At 37.9% G+C, this 18,338-nt stretch overlaps 1 protein-coding gene across 8 annotated transcripts in view; it reads left to right on the forward strand.

Annotated features, from left to right (window-relative positions):
- The window catches only part of FUT8 (fucosyltransferase 8), a 356,993-nt gene that overhangs the window by 207,668 nt on the left and 130,987 nt on the right, over window positions 1-18,338 (forward strand). For 7 of the 8 annotated variants that reach the window (XM_023546260.2, XM_064292604.1, XM_064292606.1 and 4 more), the window contains 2 exons: window positions 2,646-2,761; window positions 2,875-3,037. In XM_023546260.2, coding sequence (XP_023402028.1) covers window positions 2,646-2,761; window positions 2,875-3,037 — 279 coding nt within the window. Of the gene's footprint in view, window positions 1-2,645; window positions 2,762-2,874; window positions 3,038-17,608; window positions 17,740-18,338 lie in introns of those variants that run through there. The other variant, XM_023546263.2, reaches the window with a different exon arrangement.

Genomic DNA, 18,338 nt, shown 5'->3' on the forward strand with positions numbered 1-18,338 from the left:
TCCCATGAATGTATGAAGAAATGAGATAAAAAGGAGAACCTAGACATAATCTTTCTATTGTCTGAGTTTTTGCATCACTGAAGTGTGTTCTGAAATTTACTGTGCAGACATCTCTATCTTATGGCGTATTGCTGCCAAAATAAATCCCAAGAGGTTGTAGTTGTATTCTTTTTTCAAAATATTTCCTAGAAACCAGTCACCATATTCAGAAAGAGATTAAGATCTAAGTTTTTAAAACTGTATATCAGGAAATGCCTCTTTTGTGAATGTGTATACATTTGTGCTCGTAAACTGGGTAATGGTGTACCTAACTACTTTGTTTTATCCTTACTTACTTTGTGTACATGAATGAAGGCTTTTCATTCACATTCTGCAGCCTGGGACACTCATGATTGGAAGACGGTTATTTTTCATGCTCCAGTTTGCTATTGATGTATGCAATTTCACATGAAACTGTAGAATGCATCAATTTAGAGTAGCTGTAACAAGGGCTTCTTTACTAAACATATGTTCTGAAGTAGTATAAGTAATTAATAGTCATTTGACTTTATCAGTTATATAGGAAATGTGAGAAAAGCTATAAAAAAGAAAACAAAACTATGGATTCCCAGGAGTCTTTGCATCCAAGGACATAAATTGACATCTGATGTTAATTCTACCAACTCTGATTTTAAAGTTAAGTTCCTTAAACTGAATGTGATGGTAATAATAAACCAAACCAAACCAAACCTGTTGCTGTCAAGTTGATTCCGACTCATAGCGACCCTATAGGACAGAGTGAAATTGCCCCATGAAGTCTCCAAGGCTATAAATCTTTACAGAAACAGACTGATACATCTTTCTTCTGTGGAGCAGCTAATGGGCTCAAACTGCCAACCTTTCGGTTAGCAGCCGAGCACTTAGCCACTGTGCCAACAGGGATCCTTGGTGGTAATGATAGATAACCTTAAACATTTTGAGATTAGAGCTCATTGCTAGGATGACTAAATGGCCCTGATACAACTGCCAGACGCTATGCTAAGTACTTTTATAGACATTTCTCATTTAAATAAACTTTGGAAGGAAATCCAGTCATTGATTAATCTTCATAATAATTTTGCAAGAGGATAAATATACACACACATATTTATGCATAAATGTATGTAAATGCATGTGTATGTTTTTGTATGTATGGATGCATTAGTTTCCCATTGTTGCTGTCACAGATTACTACAAACTAAATGGCTTAAAATTATAGGCATTTATTCTGTTACACTTCTAGAGGTCGGAAGTTTTAAAGAAGTTTCATGGGCCCAAACCAAAGTGCCTACAGGCCACCATCCCTGGGAAAGTTGTATTGGAGAATCTGTGTCTCTGCCTTTTGCAGCTTTTAAAGATGCATTCCTTGCTCATGACCCCTTCCTCTGTTTTCAAAGCCAGCAGCATTGTCATGTAGCCTTCCCTTCTGTAGTAAAATCTCCTTCTGTCTTCTGTCAGAGGCATAACGAGGGGGGAGGGGCAGGGGGTAAGAGGAGGGCATTTTGCCCCAGGTGCAGACAGGGCTGGTCGGTGAATCACACATCCCCTCGCCTCCCCACCACCGATGAGATGGAGGGGGGTGCTATGCCTCTTCCTCCCTTTTACAAGGACACTTGTGATTGTAATTATGGCTCACTCCCATAATTTTGGATTATCTCCTCATTTCAAGATCCTTAACTGAATCACATCTGCAAGTTTTCTTTTGCCATATGGTCAAAATAGGGAACAGAAAACTGCCAGAGGTCACATAAAAACAAAACATGTTAGAAATAAATACAATCCAGCAAGAAGTACAGGTAAGTTGATAATGTAAGCAGGAGATCCTAAAGTTCCTTTGCTGTGTTCTGATATTTTACATTGTTGACTGATATTTTTGCAGCTGATAGGAACAAGCAAGACATTCATCTTAAGTGTTTTTTTTTTTTTTTTTTAAATATACTTCATCTTTCCCTCCTCTAAAAAAATCAATGCTTATAATAAAAGGTCATAAATTTATAAACTGGAACATGGCTTTGTATAGCCTGATATTGTACTTAATTTAGAAGCAATTTGTATTTGATTTTGATTTCCATAGACACCTGCCTTCTTATTCCCTTTAAGCCATCTCTTCACCCTTTCCTTCACCTTTGTTATTCTCAATGCTAATGAAGAACTGATCATACTGCCTCTGATAAACCTAAATCAAACCCTTTGCTGTGGGGTCAATTCTGACTCCTTGACCCTATAGGACAGAGTGGAACTGCCCCCTAGGGTTCCCAAGGAGCAGCTGGTGGATTTGAACTGCCGGCCTTCTGGTTAACAATTGGTCTCAAGCATTGCACCACCAGGGCTCCCTGCCATTGGTGGTGGCAATTTAATAGTATGAGAGTTCTTAGGAGACCTCACTTAAGGTTCGTTAATTGCTAGAAGGTCATGGGTCTCTGGGCTAGATTACTCTTTCCTGTTCAGTATTAATTGTAATAGTTATACTTTTCCTTTGAAGAGAAAATATCATTTGATGCTTCAGTCATGCCATATGGTTCAATGACTTGCAGAATTATCAATAAATATTTTTTTAGCAAAGTAAGCTTGTATTTTGTTGCATAATTTATAAGCTAAACATGTACATTTTCTTCTGTGAACTACAGGATTCCAGAAGGCCCCATTGATCAGGGGCCGGCTGCAGGAAGAGTCCGTGCTTTAGAAGAGCAGCTTATAAAGGCCAAAGAACAGATTGAAAATTACAAGAAACAAACCAGAAATGGTAGGTGATGATTTAGTGTTTTTCCTTTCCAAATACTGGTGTTACACATAAATAATTGAGAATTTCTCTCATCAGAATGTTGAAAATGCTGAAACTCTGTTTTTTGACTGCAGGTCTGGGGAAGGATCATGAAATCCTGAGGAGGAGGATTGAAAATGGAGCTAAAGAGCTCTGGTTTTATCTACAGAGTGAATTGAAGAAATTAAAGAATTTAGAAGGAAGTGAACTCCAAAGACATGTAGATGAATTTCTGTCAGATTTGGGACATCATGAAAGGTACTATTTCCCCTATAGAATTGGATTTAGTAAAGATTATAATCTAAGAATGGGAAACTGAAATTTTTGTTAATTTCCCATTTGAGTGGTAAAAGATGCCCACCATGTTTGGGAGAGAAGTACCTTAGATCTCAAAGGACAGTCCAAATGCAGTCTATCAACTAAAATATATCACAGGAGAATGTTATTTAAATGTATTTCTAGTTATCTTTACAACCCAAGTAAACTCTGAAGTTAGCGGTGTCAGCCAACAATACATTAAAATATCTTCTCATAAATTTCCTTTGTACACAATCAGTATTTGAAATGGAGAGTGAAATTTTGCATGCAGTACACTGGAACTTTCGTGAGGCTAGCAGTTATGTTTCTAACTTAAATATTAAAACTTTAAAATAGCACTTTTTTAGAGTTGTTAACTAAAGGTTAAAGGTTTTTGATAAAAAGTAGCATTCTGTTCATTGCTCTTCCATTTAGTTGCTGGAAAGGGGAACCTAGATCTGCCTAGTTAAATTTGTTTCTCTGTGTACACATGTCTAAAAATATACAGTTTATCTTCCATAGAAAAATAACATTTTGGTGCTGGTGTGTTCATGCAGAATAAAATGTATTTGAGAATCATTATAAATACAGTGAAACCTGTCCTTAGGTCTATTATATTTAAAAGACTGTGTTCCCAGTAGGATTTTGATGGCAATTACTGTCTCATTAGTGAACAATAAGAGAAAAATTGTTGTATTAACATAATCTACCACTGTGAAGAGGAAAAGAATTACCCTATGCAACCAAGAGATTCATGTATATATTAACATCACCAGCTTTATTATAAGGATTTTGAAAAATTGCTCTGCTGTTTCAATGGAAATTACAAATAAAAACTATCCATTCATTGAAATCATTTTAGCATTTTACAACTGAAGTAACATTTCAGCTAAACAAAACACTGCTGAATATTGATATTTGATAAAAAAAGTTGCCTTTTGTAATTTCTGTAAATTAGACTTGTTCTGAAACAGGTGTAATGCCCTCATTATAAAAGATTTATAAACAACAACAATAGCAAAGGAAATATGATAGCATAAGTTTCAAGGGACATTGAATTATTAGGCCACAGATTAGATAGCCCTTTTGAAATTTTTAGCCCAGCTTACAGTCAGGCCATATTTACACTATTAGATGAAATACTGACTGATTCTGTCCTTAATGCTTCACATTATGCTAACGCTGATTCTAGGCACTGGGCTTCTGTTAATTGGAGCTCTGTGCTTCTGCTTATGGCAGTTTTGTGGGGAAGTGTAGATGTGAAAGGATTTGAGTTGGGTAGGTTATGTGGTATGTAAAGAAGAATTTTGGCTATTGACTTCTGATGGAATGTTTAATGAATGATTTAATTACTTGAGAATTTAATTCTCAGGTCTTTTCTAAATTAAAATAATTCCTTAGAGAATTATTTTATGACTATAATTTGTACATGTATTTTGTGGATATATGTACAAATGAAAACTGAACACAACAGATGGGCCCCTGAAAAGGTGATGTAAATAAATGTTACCTTTTTGTAAATTGAATTTGTTTTAGCTGTATCGTGATTTCTGGCCCTGCCATGTAATACATGTTAAATAGTGATATTTCACTGTAAACAAGTCAGTTTCTGTGGCTGTCTTAAACAGAAGTATAACGAACTTGTGATACAGCTTCATAAGGTAGTAATTTAACTCCAGGCTGAAATGAGCAATGCATAGCCAAACATTAGAGAAATAACTTTTAAAATAATGAATGTACAAATAGATTTTGTATGTGCATAGACTATACCCTCTTCCTGACCATTTTCAAGATACTTTTTTTTTTTAAGAGTAAGAATAAAAATTAAAAGACTTCTTTGGTCTTCTGAACCAAGAATATCCATCTCCGATATGATTTGACATTTGCCTCTAGTGAGTTTTACATGACACAAAAATCCTCATTTCATTTTTACACTTACCCAAATTATAGTGTATGTGTTGTCTCCGGACTGAAAGCCTGTGCTCCCTGAGAAATCAGATATTGAGTCTGTTGAATTTCTTATTCACATTTCTCAGTTCACATTTCTCATTTTTTGGGTCCAGAGAGACATACATTATTGGGAAAAACCTGCTGGACATTTTGTTTCTTGGGAAGGGTTTCTTTTGTTCGTAGGACTGTGCGCTGATAGAAACACTGATTTCCTTCCCATAACCAGCTTCCTAAGTCAACTTTATTGTGGCATAATTTCATACAATAAAATGTATATTTTTCTAATATATAATACTTTTAAGTTTTCACAAATACTCAGTTTTGTAACCACCACCCATATTAAGATATAGAAAATTTCTATTGCACCGTAAAATCCCCTCATGCACCTTTGTAGTCAATATCCCATCGCCAGCCCCTGGCAATCATTAATCTGTTGCCTGTCCTGCAGAGGGGTAGGAGGGGACAGCTAGGAGAATAGCTTTCATGGGAGATAATTGTTCCTTGTGTAATATTTAGACTTTTCTCCCTGATAAATTAATCCTCTGAGGATGAGAACTCTCTGGACATCTCTACTCCACAGTGTTCAGCACTCACTATTGTGTTGAGAGCCCTGGTAGTGCACTGGTTAAGCATTCAGCTGCTAACCAAAAGGTCGGCAGTTCAAATTCACCAGCCACTCCTTGGAAACTTGAAGGGGCAGTTCTACTGTGTCCTGTAGAGTTGCTATGAGTTGGAGTCAACTCTGTGGCAACAGGTACCGGTGCTGTGTTGTATGCCATTCAGTTGATTTTGACTCACAGGCGACCCTAAAGGACAGAATAGAAATTACCCCGTAGGGTTTCCTAAGCTGGAATCTTTACAGGAGCGGATTACCAGGTGTTTTATCACACAGATTGGCTGGTGGGTTTGAACTGCAAACCTTTCAGTTAGCAGCCTAGTGCTTAACAGCTGCACCACCAGGACTCCTTAGCACTCACTATTTGTTGTTGTTGTTGTTAGGTGCCGTTGAGTCGCTTCCGACTCATAGTGTCCCTACGTACCACAGAAAAAAACACTGCCCAGTCCTGTGCCATGCTCATAATCATTATGCTTGAGCCCATTGTTGCAGCCACTGTGTCAGTCCATCTCGTTGAGGGTCTTCCTATCTTTTGCTGACACTCTACTTTACCAAGCATGATGTCTTTCTCCAGGGACTGATCTTCCTGACAACACATCCCAAGTATGTAAGACACAGTCTAGCCATCCTTGCTTCTAAGGACCGTTCTGGATGTACTTCTTCCGAGACAGATTTGTTCATCCTTTTGGCAGCCCATGGTATATTCAATATTCTTCGTCAACATCACAATTCAAACGTGTCAGTTCTTCTTTGGTCTTCCTTATTCATTGTCCAGCTTTTGCATGCATATGATGAGATTGAAAATACCATGGCTTGGGTCAGGTGCATGTTAGTCTTCAAGGTGACATCTTTGCTTTTTAACACTTTAAGGAGGTCTTTTGCAGCAGATTTGCACAATGCAGTGTGTCTTTTGATTTCCTGACTGCTGCTTCCATGGGTGTTGATTGTGGATCCAAGTAAAATGAAATCCTTGACAACTTCAGTCTTTACTCCATTTATCATGATGTTGCTTATTGGTCCAGTAGTGAGGATTTTTGCTTTCTTTATGTCGAGGTACAGTCCTTACTGGAGGCTGTGGTCTTTGATCTTCATCAGTACTTCAAGTCCTCTTCACTTACAGCAAGCAAGGTTGTGTCATCTGTGTAACGCAGGTTGTTAATGAGTCTTCCTCCAATCCTGACGCCCTATTCTTCCTCAGAGAGTCCAGCTTCTCAGATTATTTGCTCAGCATACAGATTGCATAGGTATGGTGAAAGGATACAACCCTGACACACACCTTTCCTGACTTTAAACCACATAGTATCTCCTCCTTCTATCCAAACAACTGCCTCTTGATCTATGTACAGGTTCCCCATGAGCACGATTAAGTGTTCTGGAATTCTCATTCTTCACAGTGTTATCCATAATTTGTTATGATCCACACAGTCAAATGCCTTTGCATAGTCAATAAAACACAGGTAAATATCTTTCTGATATTCTCTGCTTTCATTAGCACTAAATGATGTCTTTTTGATTGTGTGGGGAGGCAGGTATGTGCGTTCTTTGATTGATTATTCCATACTCTACTTTGTGCCCCTTGGTAAAAATTAAATCTTATTCCAATTAAAGTTTAATAAAAATTATGCACCTAAAGAAAATTATCTAATTGGGGTTAAAATATTTTCCCAACAATTGAGAATCCCAAAAGTTGTGAGGAGTTATAGGAGAAAAGTCAGTTTAATCCCTGAATAAAAGTGGAAGCTCTAGTTAATTTTAATAGTGAGTTCTGCTAAAGAGAGAGCATCAATTAGAGAGAAGTCAAGGGGTATATATGGAGGGGAAAATGGGATAGGCAGAATCTGAAGAATTATCAGGGTTAAGAATTGTCAGGGTCAGTTCGATAGGGAGAAAAACTGATGTTGAAGGATTTTTGCACTTATTCAGAGCCCTGATTTCATGTTTGATTCACTTTGGAGAATTTAAATGATTCCTGTATCTAAAAGCAGTTATAAGACACAGTTATACATGAGTCCTTTAAAAAGATCATACTGTTTCTGACTTGGAGTATAATTCTGATGCCTAAGCAATGGGGAATGGGTTTTCTTTCAATTGGATGTACATGATAAAAAATAATGTTGCTTACCAAATATATCTGGTAATTTGCTTTCATTTCATAAACTATACTCAGTGGTCTTTCAAGACATCTATAAATTTGTTAAAGTTAAAAAAAAATTGCCTCCTTATAAACTCTTTCAAGTTATAAGAGTCAGAGAACCCATTTAGATGTTACATCTCATTCTGTGGTCTATTGTTCCTTGAAAGGAGAGACTACCACCACCATTATCAGTTATCAAGTTGACATCAACTCACAGTGACCCTGTTGTGTGTCATAGTAGAACAGTGCTCTATAGGGTTTTCAGTGGCTGATTTTTCAGAAGTAGGTCAACAAGCCTTTTTTCCGAGGCTTCTCTGGGTGGGCTCAAATTTCCAACCTTTTTGCTAGCAGCTGAGCACGTTAACCGTTTACCTTACCCCCATACCAAAAACCAAACCCGTTGCCGCCGAGTCGATTCTGACTCATAGTGACCCTATAGGACAGAGGAGAACTGTCCCATAGGGTTTCCAAGGAGTGGCTGGTGGATTCTAACTGCCAACCTTTTGGTTGGCAGTTGAGCTCTTAACCACTACGTCACCCCTAAAAGGAGAGAAGAAAGTAAAATGAATGTGACAAATTGTTTTCTTTTGATGATTGTGAGCTCTTGGGGCCAAGTTGTCTACTTGCTTTAGAAACAAAACTGGAATTTCAGCTTAATATTGAAAAAAGGATAAAAACGTATATTTATTTTTATACATTTTTATGTTCATCTTTCATTGTCTCATAGGCCTTATAATTAATGTAGTAAGTAAAATTGCACATCTTTCCTTTTAATTCTTTAAAAGGTTAGTACACCATATGAAAAGTACCTAAAAGGAGAATTGTTTTTATATATGTTTTTCAGTGTATGTTAGATTTCTCTTTATTTGTGTGAAAAATATGAATAGTTTATTGCTCTATGTTATTATGGGAGTTATATTTTAACTAAGTCAATTTTAAGAGCAGAACCCCTTTTTTTCTAAACTAATTTCCTGGAATCCTAGCATAAAAAACAAAATGTTGAAACAATGAGCAAATGATAGGGTATTGCAAAAGCTGAGGAAAGATTTAATTTCCACACATTTTATCCATAAGTCATGGTCATAGACATAAAAAGTGATTTGAAATTCAAACAACAGTCTCTTTCCAACACATAGGTAAATTACAAAATCTATTGTTGTTAGGTGCCATCAAGTCAAGTGGGTTCCAACTCCTAGAGACCCTATGTACAACAGAAGAAAACCCTGCCTGGTCTTGTGCCGTCCTCGTGACCGCTATGCTTTAGCCCATTGTTGCAGCCGCCGTATCAATCCATCTCGTTGAGGGTCTTCCTTTTTTTTTTTTTTTTGCTGATGATCTGCTTTACCAGGCACTTTACCTTCTCCAGGAACAAGTCCAAGGTATATGAGATGAAGTCTCGCCATCCTTGCTTCTAAGGAGCATTCTGGCTGTGCTTCTTCCAAGACAGATTTGTACATTCTTCTGGCAGTCTGTGGTGTATTCAGTATTCTTCACCAACAACGTAATTCAAAGGCAGCAATTCTTCGGTCTTCCTTATTCCTTGTCCAGCTTTCACGCGCATATAAGGCAACTGAAAATACCATGGCTTGGGTCAGGCGCACCTTAGTCCTTTTCAACATTTTAAAGAGTTGCAGCAGATTTGCCCAGTGCAATACGTTGTTTAATTGCTTGACTGCTGCTTTCATGGGTTTTGACTGTGGATCCAAGTAATATGAAATCCTCGACAATTTGATCTTTTCTCCGTTTATCATGATGTTGCTTATTGGTCCAGTTGTGAGGATTTTTGTTTTGTCTATGTTAATGTGTAATCCATACTGAAGGCTGTAACCTTTGATCCTCATCAGTAAATGCTTCAAGTCCCCTTCACTTTCAGCAAGCAAGATTCTGTCAGCTGCATAACACAGATTGTTAATGAGCCTCCAATCCTGATGCCCCATTTTTCTTCACATAGTCCAGCTTTTCAAATTATTTGCTCAATGTACAGGTTGAATAAATATATGAAAGAATACAACCCAGACACACACCCTTCCTGACTTTAAACCCCACAGTATCCCCTTGTGTTTGAATGACTGCCTCTTGATCTATGCACGGGTTCCTCCTGACCACAATTATGTGTTCTGGAATTTCTGTTCTTTGCAGTGTTATCCATAATTTGTTAAAAGCCTTTAGGGAAACCAAAAGTGTTCTCCTAATTGTTAGGGATCTTTGCATATCAATGTTATTATAGCAGTGATTTTTAAACTTTACTTTGCATCAGAATCAACTAGAGAATTTCTTGAAGCAGGTTGCTAAACCACATCCCCAGACTTTATAATTCAGTAGGTGTGGGGTGGGCCAAAAAATTTGCATTTCGAACGAGTTTCCAAAGGTGCTGATGCTGCTCATCTTTGAGAACTCAGGTTTCACAGAATTCCTGGATCTCAGGTTGTGAGTTTACCACTGGCCCTGTTCGTTTCCACATAAAAATTGAGTTTTCTTATATGTAAGTAACCTCACCAGGAAGCTGCAGGGAAGACTCTTCTTTGCTCCCCACTTGATGCTGTTCCCTATAGTGAAGACACCATGTTTTCTGTTCTGAAAGGTGGTTCCCATTGTCCATTATTCTAATTAATCCAAACCTATTACTGTCAAGTCAATTCTGACTCGTAGTGACCCTATACGATGGAGTAGAACTGCCCCATAGGGTTTCCAAGGCTGTAATCTTCATGTAAGGAGAATGCCACATCTTTCTCTTACAGAGCGGCTGGTGGATTCAAATCTCTGGCCTTTGGTTAGCAACAGAGTGCTTTAACCACTGTACCTCCAGGGCTCCTTATTCTAAATACCAGGCATTAAAAATGTAGCCTTGGGGCCAAATATGCTGAATCTGGGATTCATCTCACCAGAGACTTAGCAAAACCAAAACCAAAACAAACCCGTTGACATCTAGTTGATCCTGACTCATAGAGACCCTACAGGACCAAGTAGAACTGCTCCATAGGGTTTCCAAGGAGTGGCTGGTGGATTTGAACTGCCGACCTTTTGGTTAGCAGCAGAGCTCTTAACCACTGTGCCACAGGGCTCCTCTATTTACCTGATTAGCCTATTACTTTGAACCTAATAATTAACAGGGCTTCTATGAGTTGGAATTGACTCGATGGCAGCGGGTTTGGTTTTTGGTTAATCCCTACTGATCTGATGTGGTAAAAATTACAGCCTAGGAAACCCTATTGAGACAATTCCGACTCACAGCACCCCTCTGTCATGTAGGGGTGCTGTGAGTCGGAATTGTCTCAATAGCACACAGCAACAATTCCTGCCTGCCACCACAGTCGGGTAATAACTGCTAGTCAGTTGGTAATATTCTTTGGATTTGGAAGCTTTTAGAAGGTTTTTAAGAATGTAATGTGGTTGATGGCATAATAAATAAATACAGAGTGGCAGTTAAGCCTCTGGCTGCTGACCTTTGTTGGCGGTTGGAATCTACCAGCCACTCCTTGCAAACCCTGTGGAGCAGTTCTGCTCTGTCCTATAGGGTCACTATGAGTTGGAATAGACTTGACAGCAAAGGATTTGGGGTTTTTTTTTTTTTAATACCGAACGTTAGTATCCCTAGATTTTCAATTGATGGTTTTATTCTAGTCAGAGATGGATTATCCAATAGGCAAGGTAAACACAGTGCGTACTTTGCTTTCCAGATCATCTGAGTGAAGAATTTCATGTTTTTTCACCACAACAAAGATTCTCTTTCTAGGTATGTCTGGCATCTATCTCTCTCCCAATCCCACAGCACCTTCCTATAGAATCAAATCCTGTTTTCAAATTTACAGTTCCTGACAGGAACGTTTACCTGGCTTACTGGGTAACCCGGCCCTGATTCTAGTGATTGCATGTGACTCTACAGGTTGTCTCTGGGTTACAAACAAGACTCGTTCCTAATTGCGTCTTTAAGTCGAATTTGTAGGTAGGTCAGAACAGGCGCATAAGCTTCTTATTTATCCTCACTTTAGTGCAAGAAAATGCTTGAAGCCTTTTCAATGATTTAAAAGCTGCATGTGCAGCAAGTGAAGGTGATTATGATGAAGAATTTGTTTCTAGTAGGGGTTAGTTCAGTAGTTTCAAAGTGAGGGCAAATTTACATAATATTGAAGGGTAAGTATGAGTTGTCCGTAAGTCTGACATTGTAAGGGACTGTATTTCATAGTAATGCAGCCAAGTTTACATTGATGTTTTTGATACCATTGACCATTGATAGACCCTGGTCACCTCTTTGAAGTAGTGAGAGGGGAATGAACAGTTTAGAGTGATTACTTTTGTCATTGTGCTTTTGTTTATGTAGTAGTATAGGTTCAGTGCTTGGATCATGGCAGTATATATTTGTACCTCATCATCAGGGAGTATCATGGAAAGCCTTGTCTTATCACTTTTTCTAGAGACATATCTAACTTAATTACTGTTGCTTTGGTTCTTTTTGTCATCTTCAGTTGCTGGACACCAGTCTATGAGATGGTTACTGGAGTTGCTTCTTTCTACTTTTAAATTATTATAATTATTAAACTTCAGGCTGTGGAACTCTCCCAGGGCTCATGAGCTATTTCTCAACTAAGTTGGCTGAAACTATTGGAAAACATTCTGGTAAAGCAGCAATTTCATTTCCCCTGCCTGGTCTGTATGATCTCATTATCAGAAATATATAAAGCAATGGTGCTACAGCTGAACTCAGACCTGTTCTGCAAATGGTGAATGATACTTATGGCTGATGATGGTGATTAACTTTTGATGCCCTGCAAAAAAGAGATTGCTGGGGATTGTATAACAAAGGCAAGGATTTCAAGTAAGATAAGATGAACAGTATCTGACTAGTTATAGAAGAAGATTAAGCAAAATTGCTGGTCATAACTCTTGTGGCCCAATAGCTGTATTTTCTTTGGGAGGTACTGTCTTTGAAGTGTCCAAGAATTAATATTTCCACTCTAGGAAAATTAAGTTTTTTGAACCTTGAAATCTACTGTTTATGTGTTTTAATCTTACACACACACACACACACACAGACACACAGAAAAAGGAAGGAAGGAATGAAGGAAGATCTTACATTTAGTTCTTTGAGATGTGATTTGATTGAGACCTACATTGTATGGAATATGGATACTCTTTCTCCAGTTTTAAATTTCTTTGGATAAAATATTTTTGTATGACTGTCTTTACTAAGAAATTCAGGCTTATTTTCAAGTGATACTAGAACATTCCTCCTAATATCCATAGACAAAGAGGCATTTTCTTATGAAGTTGTCCTTATTCGCTAATCATTTAGTCTGTATTATCCAGATCATAATTTTCCACCTTTTGTAAGGGAACTTCCCCCTAAAGTGAAGTTTGCATTGGAAGGAGAGCCTCCATGTGAAAAGGATGTCGCATCTAGTGGCCCTGATTCTGTTTTTCCTGCCCCCTACTCCACATCTTCTTGGTTTTAGTTTCCAAACTGAAGAATGATTTTGACGTTAAAAATAATCACTGACTGAAGATTTTATACATGCCATGCACTGTGATAAAGGCTCACCATTCATTATCTAATTAGTATAGAAATTTTAGCATTATTATGTCCCATTTTATAAATAAAGTTACACTTAAAACCAGTTGCTGTCTAGTCAGTTCCAACTCATAGCAACCCCGTATGTATCAGAGTAGAACTATGATCCATAGTTTTCAAAGACTAAATTTTCAGAAGATCTTCAGGCCCTTCTTCTGACGCTCCTCTGGGTGGACTTGAACATCCAGCCTTTTGATTAGCAGCTGAGTGTGTTAACCATCTCTACCACCAAGGGACTCAAATTAGGTACCTTAACCAAGTAAGTGGCAGAGCTATTTTATTCCAAAGTCGTTTCTCTTAACTGGCAAATACATACCTTCTCTGAGCTTCATTTTTTTTTTCTTCTATACATGGGGAGGGAGCCGTGGTGACAGTGGTTAAGAGCTCAGGCTGCTAACCAAAAAGTCAGCAGTTCAAATCTACCAGCTGCTCCTTAGAGCAGTTCTGTTATGGGGCAGTTCTGTTTCGTCCTATAGGGTGGCTCTGAGTTGTAATTGACTTGACGGCAACAGGTTTTGATTTTATACCTGGGAACATAATTCCTGTGTCATAGCAGTGTTGTGATGATTAAATGAGGAATAATGTATAAAACACTTCTAAAACTGTTCCTGACACATTGTAGATTCTGGTAGGCTATAGTAGGCCTGCATAAGGAAAACCAATAAGTGGACAAAAATAGAAAACTCTTAGACCCAGTGGGGCAAACATAGATAAGGGGAGATTGTCACAGTGTTGAATAGGAAGAATCTTAAGGCCTGGAACTTAAACATAAGTCCAGTGGACATGACTCACCAAATAGCATAATTATTGTTTTATATAATAGTATAAGCTACTTTTGTTGTCGCCTTTCTGAATTTCTCCTCACCTGTGTGGGTATCCTTGGACATTCCTTCTTTCAATAAAAGGGAAGTAATAGGGAGCCTTGTCTCCCTACTTGCCTCCTGGTCATGTTTTTATCCTTTGCATTGTATATTCTGCCCAGGAGCAAACCAAAGTAAAAGCAGCCTTGGACAAAGCCCAGCTAATTTTTCTTGCCCCTAATGCAGATTTACCCATAGATTAGACTTTGTGATATAGCCTCCTGTCATAGATTGAATATGTCCTCCCAAAAATGTATGTATCAGTTTGGCTGGTTCATGATTCCTGATATTGTGTGATCTTCTTATATGTTGTAAATCCTGCCTCTGTGGTATTCATGAGGGAGGATGGGCAGCAGTTGTGTTAGTGAGGCAGGACTCAATCTACAAGATTGGATTGTGTCTTAAGGCAATCTCTTGAAATAGCAGAGAGACAGGGGAACCTCTTACCACCAAGAAGTTCCTTGACCAGGGGAAGATTGAGGACAAGGACCTTCCTTCAGAGCTGACAGAGAAATAAAGCCTTCCCCTGGAGCTGACACCCTGAATTTGGACTTCTAGCCTACTTTATTATGAGGAAATAAATTTCTTTTTGTTAAAGCCATCCACTTGTGGTATTTTTGTTATAGCAGCACTGGATGACTGAGACACCTCCCTTAGTCACATTTGCTTTAATAAATTTTAGTTCCTTCACCTTGGGATTTTCTTGCTTGAATTACATCTGCTCTTTGTTGGCCCTCAGGGGAAGCTTCTCTCTTTAACATTTTGAATCAGGTATAAACAAATCCCCTCTTTGTGGTTGAGACAGACTAGAACATTTAAAAAGAATTTTGTAAATATTAAAATAGAAAAACAGGGAAATGAAGAGAAAATATAAAGGACGTAATCAGCTTATGGAAAGTTTTTTTTTTTTTTAATTCATTTTATTTTTGGTAAAAATATATACAACAGACCATACACCCATTCAGCAATTTCTACATGTACAGGTTAATGTCATTGGTTACATTCTTCACATTGTATCACCATTCTCACTGTCTCTCCTCATTGTTTTACCACCATTGACTTAGACTCACTGCCCCATAAACTACTCATCTATGCTTTAGAGTTACTGTTGTCAGTTTGACCAGATGGAGACAATTTTTTAAAAGAGTGCAGTGCTAGGAAACAACCTAGCTGCCCATCAACAGATGAATGGATAAACAAATTATGGTATATTCACACAATGGAATATTACACAACGATAAAGAACAATGATAAATCTGCAAAACATTTCACAGCATTGATGAATCTGGAAGGCATTATGCTGAGTGAAATTAGTCAAAAAAGGACAAATATTGTATGAGACCACTATTATAAGAACTCAAGAAAAGATTTAAACAGAGAAGAAAACATTCTTTGATGGTTACGAGGGTGGGGAGGGAGTGAGGAAGAGGGGAATTCACTGAGTGGATAGTAGACAAGAATTACCTTAGATGAAGAGAAGGGCAACACACAATACAGGGCTAGTCAGCACAACTGGACTAAAAAGCTGAGAAGTTTCCTGAACAGAACCAAACACTTCGAGGGACAGAATAGCAGGGGCATGGGTCTGGAGACCATGGTTTCAGGGGTCATCTAGGTCAATTGGCATAACAAAGTTTATTAAGAAAATGTTCTGCATCCCACTTTGGTGAGTGGTGTCTGGGGTCTTAAAAGCTAGCAAGAGGCCATCTAAGATCCATCAACTGGTCCCATCCCACCTGGAACAAAGGAGAATGAAGAACACCAAAGACTAAAGGAAAATATTAGCCCAAGGGACAAAACCAGAGATTCCATCAACCTGAGACCAGAAGAACTAGATGGTGCCTGGCTACCCCAATGACCACCTGACAGGGACCACAACAGAGAGTCTCTGATGGAGCAGGAGAAAAGTGGGCTGCAGAACTCAAATTCTCATAAAAAGACCAGATTTAATGGTCTGACTGAGACTAGAAGAACCCCAGAAGACACAGCCCCTGGACTCTCTGTTAACCCAGAACTAAAACCATTCCCGAAGCCAACTCTTCAGACGAAGATTAGACTGGACTGTAGAACAATGGGCAGCTCCTGTCTGGAGGAGAGATGAGAAGGCAGAAAGGGATAAGAGCTGGTTGAATGGACATGGGAAATCCTGGGTGGAAAGGGAGAATGTGACATCACATTATAGGGATAGCAGCTAGGGTTACATAACAATATGTGTATAAATTTTGTATGAGAAACTAACTTGAGCTGTAAACTTTCACCTAAAGCACAATAAAAAAAAATTGGAAGGCTTCATCAAGGTGGATATTCTTTAATAATTCAGCTAAACTACTGTTTAGTTTGAAGATGATTTCAGGGGATAGTTTTGGTTCAAGTTTTAAAATTCTTCTCAGGACAACAGAGTTGGTGGTTACTTCAGCTTCCATGAGTCCAGTAAGACTGGAGAAATAAATGTTTTGAAGCCTGTCATAGCCTTGCTCTCAGAGTCATACATAGATTCTGATCTCCTTATTGTCTTCAGGGGCATCTATACTCTAACCTCGAGTGTCTGTTTTGCTGGTACCTTTACTGGGTTTGTTATTTCTCAGATCTTGGCCTGGCTTTACACCAGGCTTTTAGATTCACCATTTATCCCCTAAATTCTTGATATCTTCATAGTCTAAACCAAAACAACCAGATTCCCAGCTTTTGGGTTTCTTCTAGGAGATCTGATTTCAAGGTGGTATGCTCAAGTGCCACTGTGTATTTTGAGTGCCTTTCAACATAGGGGGCTCATTTTCTAGCACTGTATCAGACAATATTCTTTTGTTATCCGTAGGGTTTTCATTGGTTTGTTTTTGGAAATAGATCTCCAGGTGTCTTTTCTTAGTTTGAATCTTAGGCAAGACTAATACGTATAAAAATAGGTCAAACATCACATATTAGACTCATAGCCTGTTTAAAGAGGGTGGAAATGGAAATAGCCAAGCTGTAAAGTGTCCTGTGTGTACATAATGTTGACACATCAAACAAATGCCTAAAATGCTTCACACATAACCCTGTTGTTCCAAAAACACTGTACAAAGCTGTTTCAGTATTAATTTAGACTGAATGTTCTAAACTGAGGCCATAATTTTTAATTTTTATTTATATATTATTAATAGTTTTGCTTCATTCAAAAGAGCTGTTATCTGGTATTCTCTGTTAATCATGTGTAGTTCTAATTGTTTTATATGAGAATAAATAAGACTTTAATCCTTCCTGTGGGCTGTTTTTTTTTGGTTACTGAATGGTTTGGCATCTACTTAATAACCAAGAATAAAAGAGAGTTGAGACTGTGCCATACATTCCTAGGTAAATCACAGTTGTTGAGTGCTGGTTTCATTATCTGTTAAATGTGTTGTCCTCACTGATCAATCCTCTTCTTCAGGGTGCTGGAGTGAACTGGGCAATGGATCATTTTTCTGACTGGCCTTCAGTACCACATATTACTGTCATCCATACTCAATGCATCCTTTCTTTTAGTTGTGTGATTATTAGTGGATGCTCTTCCAGTACAAGGTAAAAGCTCTGAAATAACTCCCTGAGGCCCTCTAGCATAAAAATAGCAGCTACCACATATTACTACTTTGCATGTATTATCACTAATCCTTTTTAAAAAAAATTATGTGGAAGGTTTTATAATACAGTATAATACTTATTTTAAGGTGAAGTAGCTGAATCTCAGAGTTGTCAAATCACTTCCCTAGGATACAAAGCTAGTAAGAAGTAGAGCCAAAATTGAGAAATAGATCTGTCTGGTTCGTAAAACCTTTTTCCTGTGATTCAGAATTTATGATTTTGAGTATTTACATTGAACAGAATTCACATTTTTGTACTCTAGGCCCCCTGCTATGATACTTGGTAGTGCAGAAGTTAGAAACTTGAGCTTTAAAATCAGACTGCTTGGGTTTGAATTCCCATTCTGCTATTTCTTTTGACCTTGAGCAAATTATTTACCCTCTCAGTGCCTTATGTTCCTTATAAGGTATTTGTGAGGATTAAATGAAATGATGTAAAGCACATGGAATAGTAGTTATTTGGACGATAGTAAGAGCTTAATACCTGTTAATTTTTGTTCTTATTATTTAATATTATAGGTCAGTTTTTCCTAAATGTTC

This window comes from Loxodonta africana, chromosome 10 (assembly GCF_030014295.1).
Source record: "Loxodonta africana isolate mLoxAfr1 chromosome 10, mLoxAfr1.hap2, whole genome shotgun sequence".
NCBI lineage: Eukaryota > Metazoa > Chordata > Mammalia > Proboscidea > Elephantidae > Loxodonta > Loxodonta africana.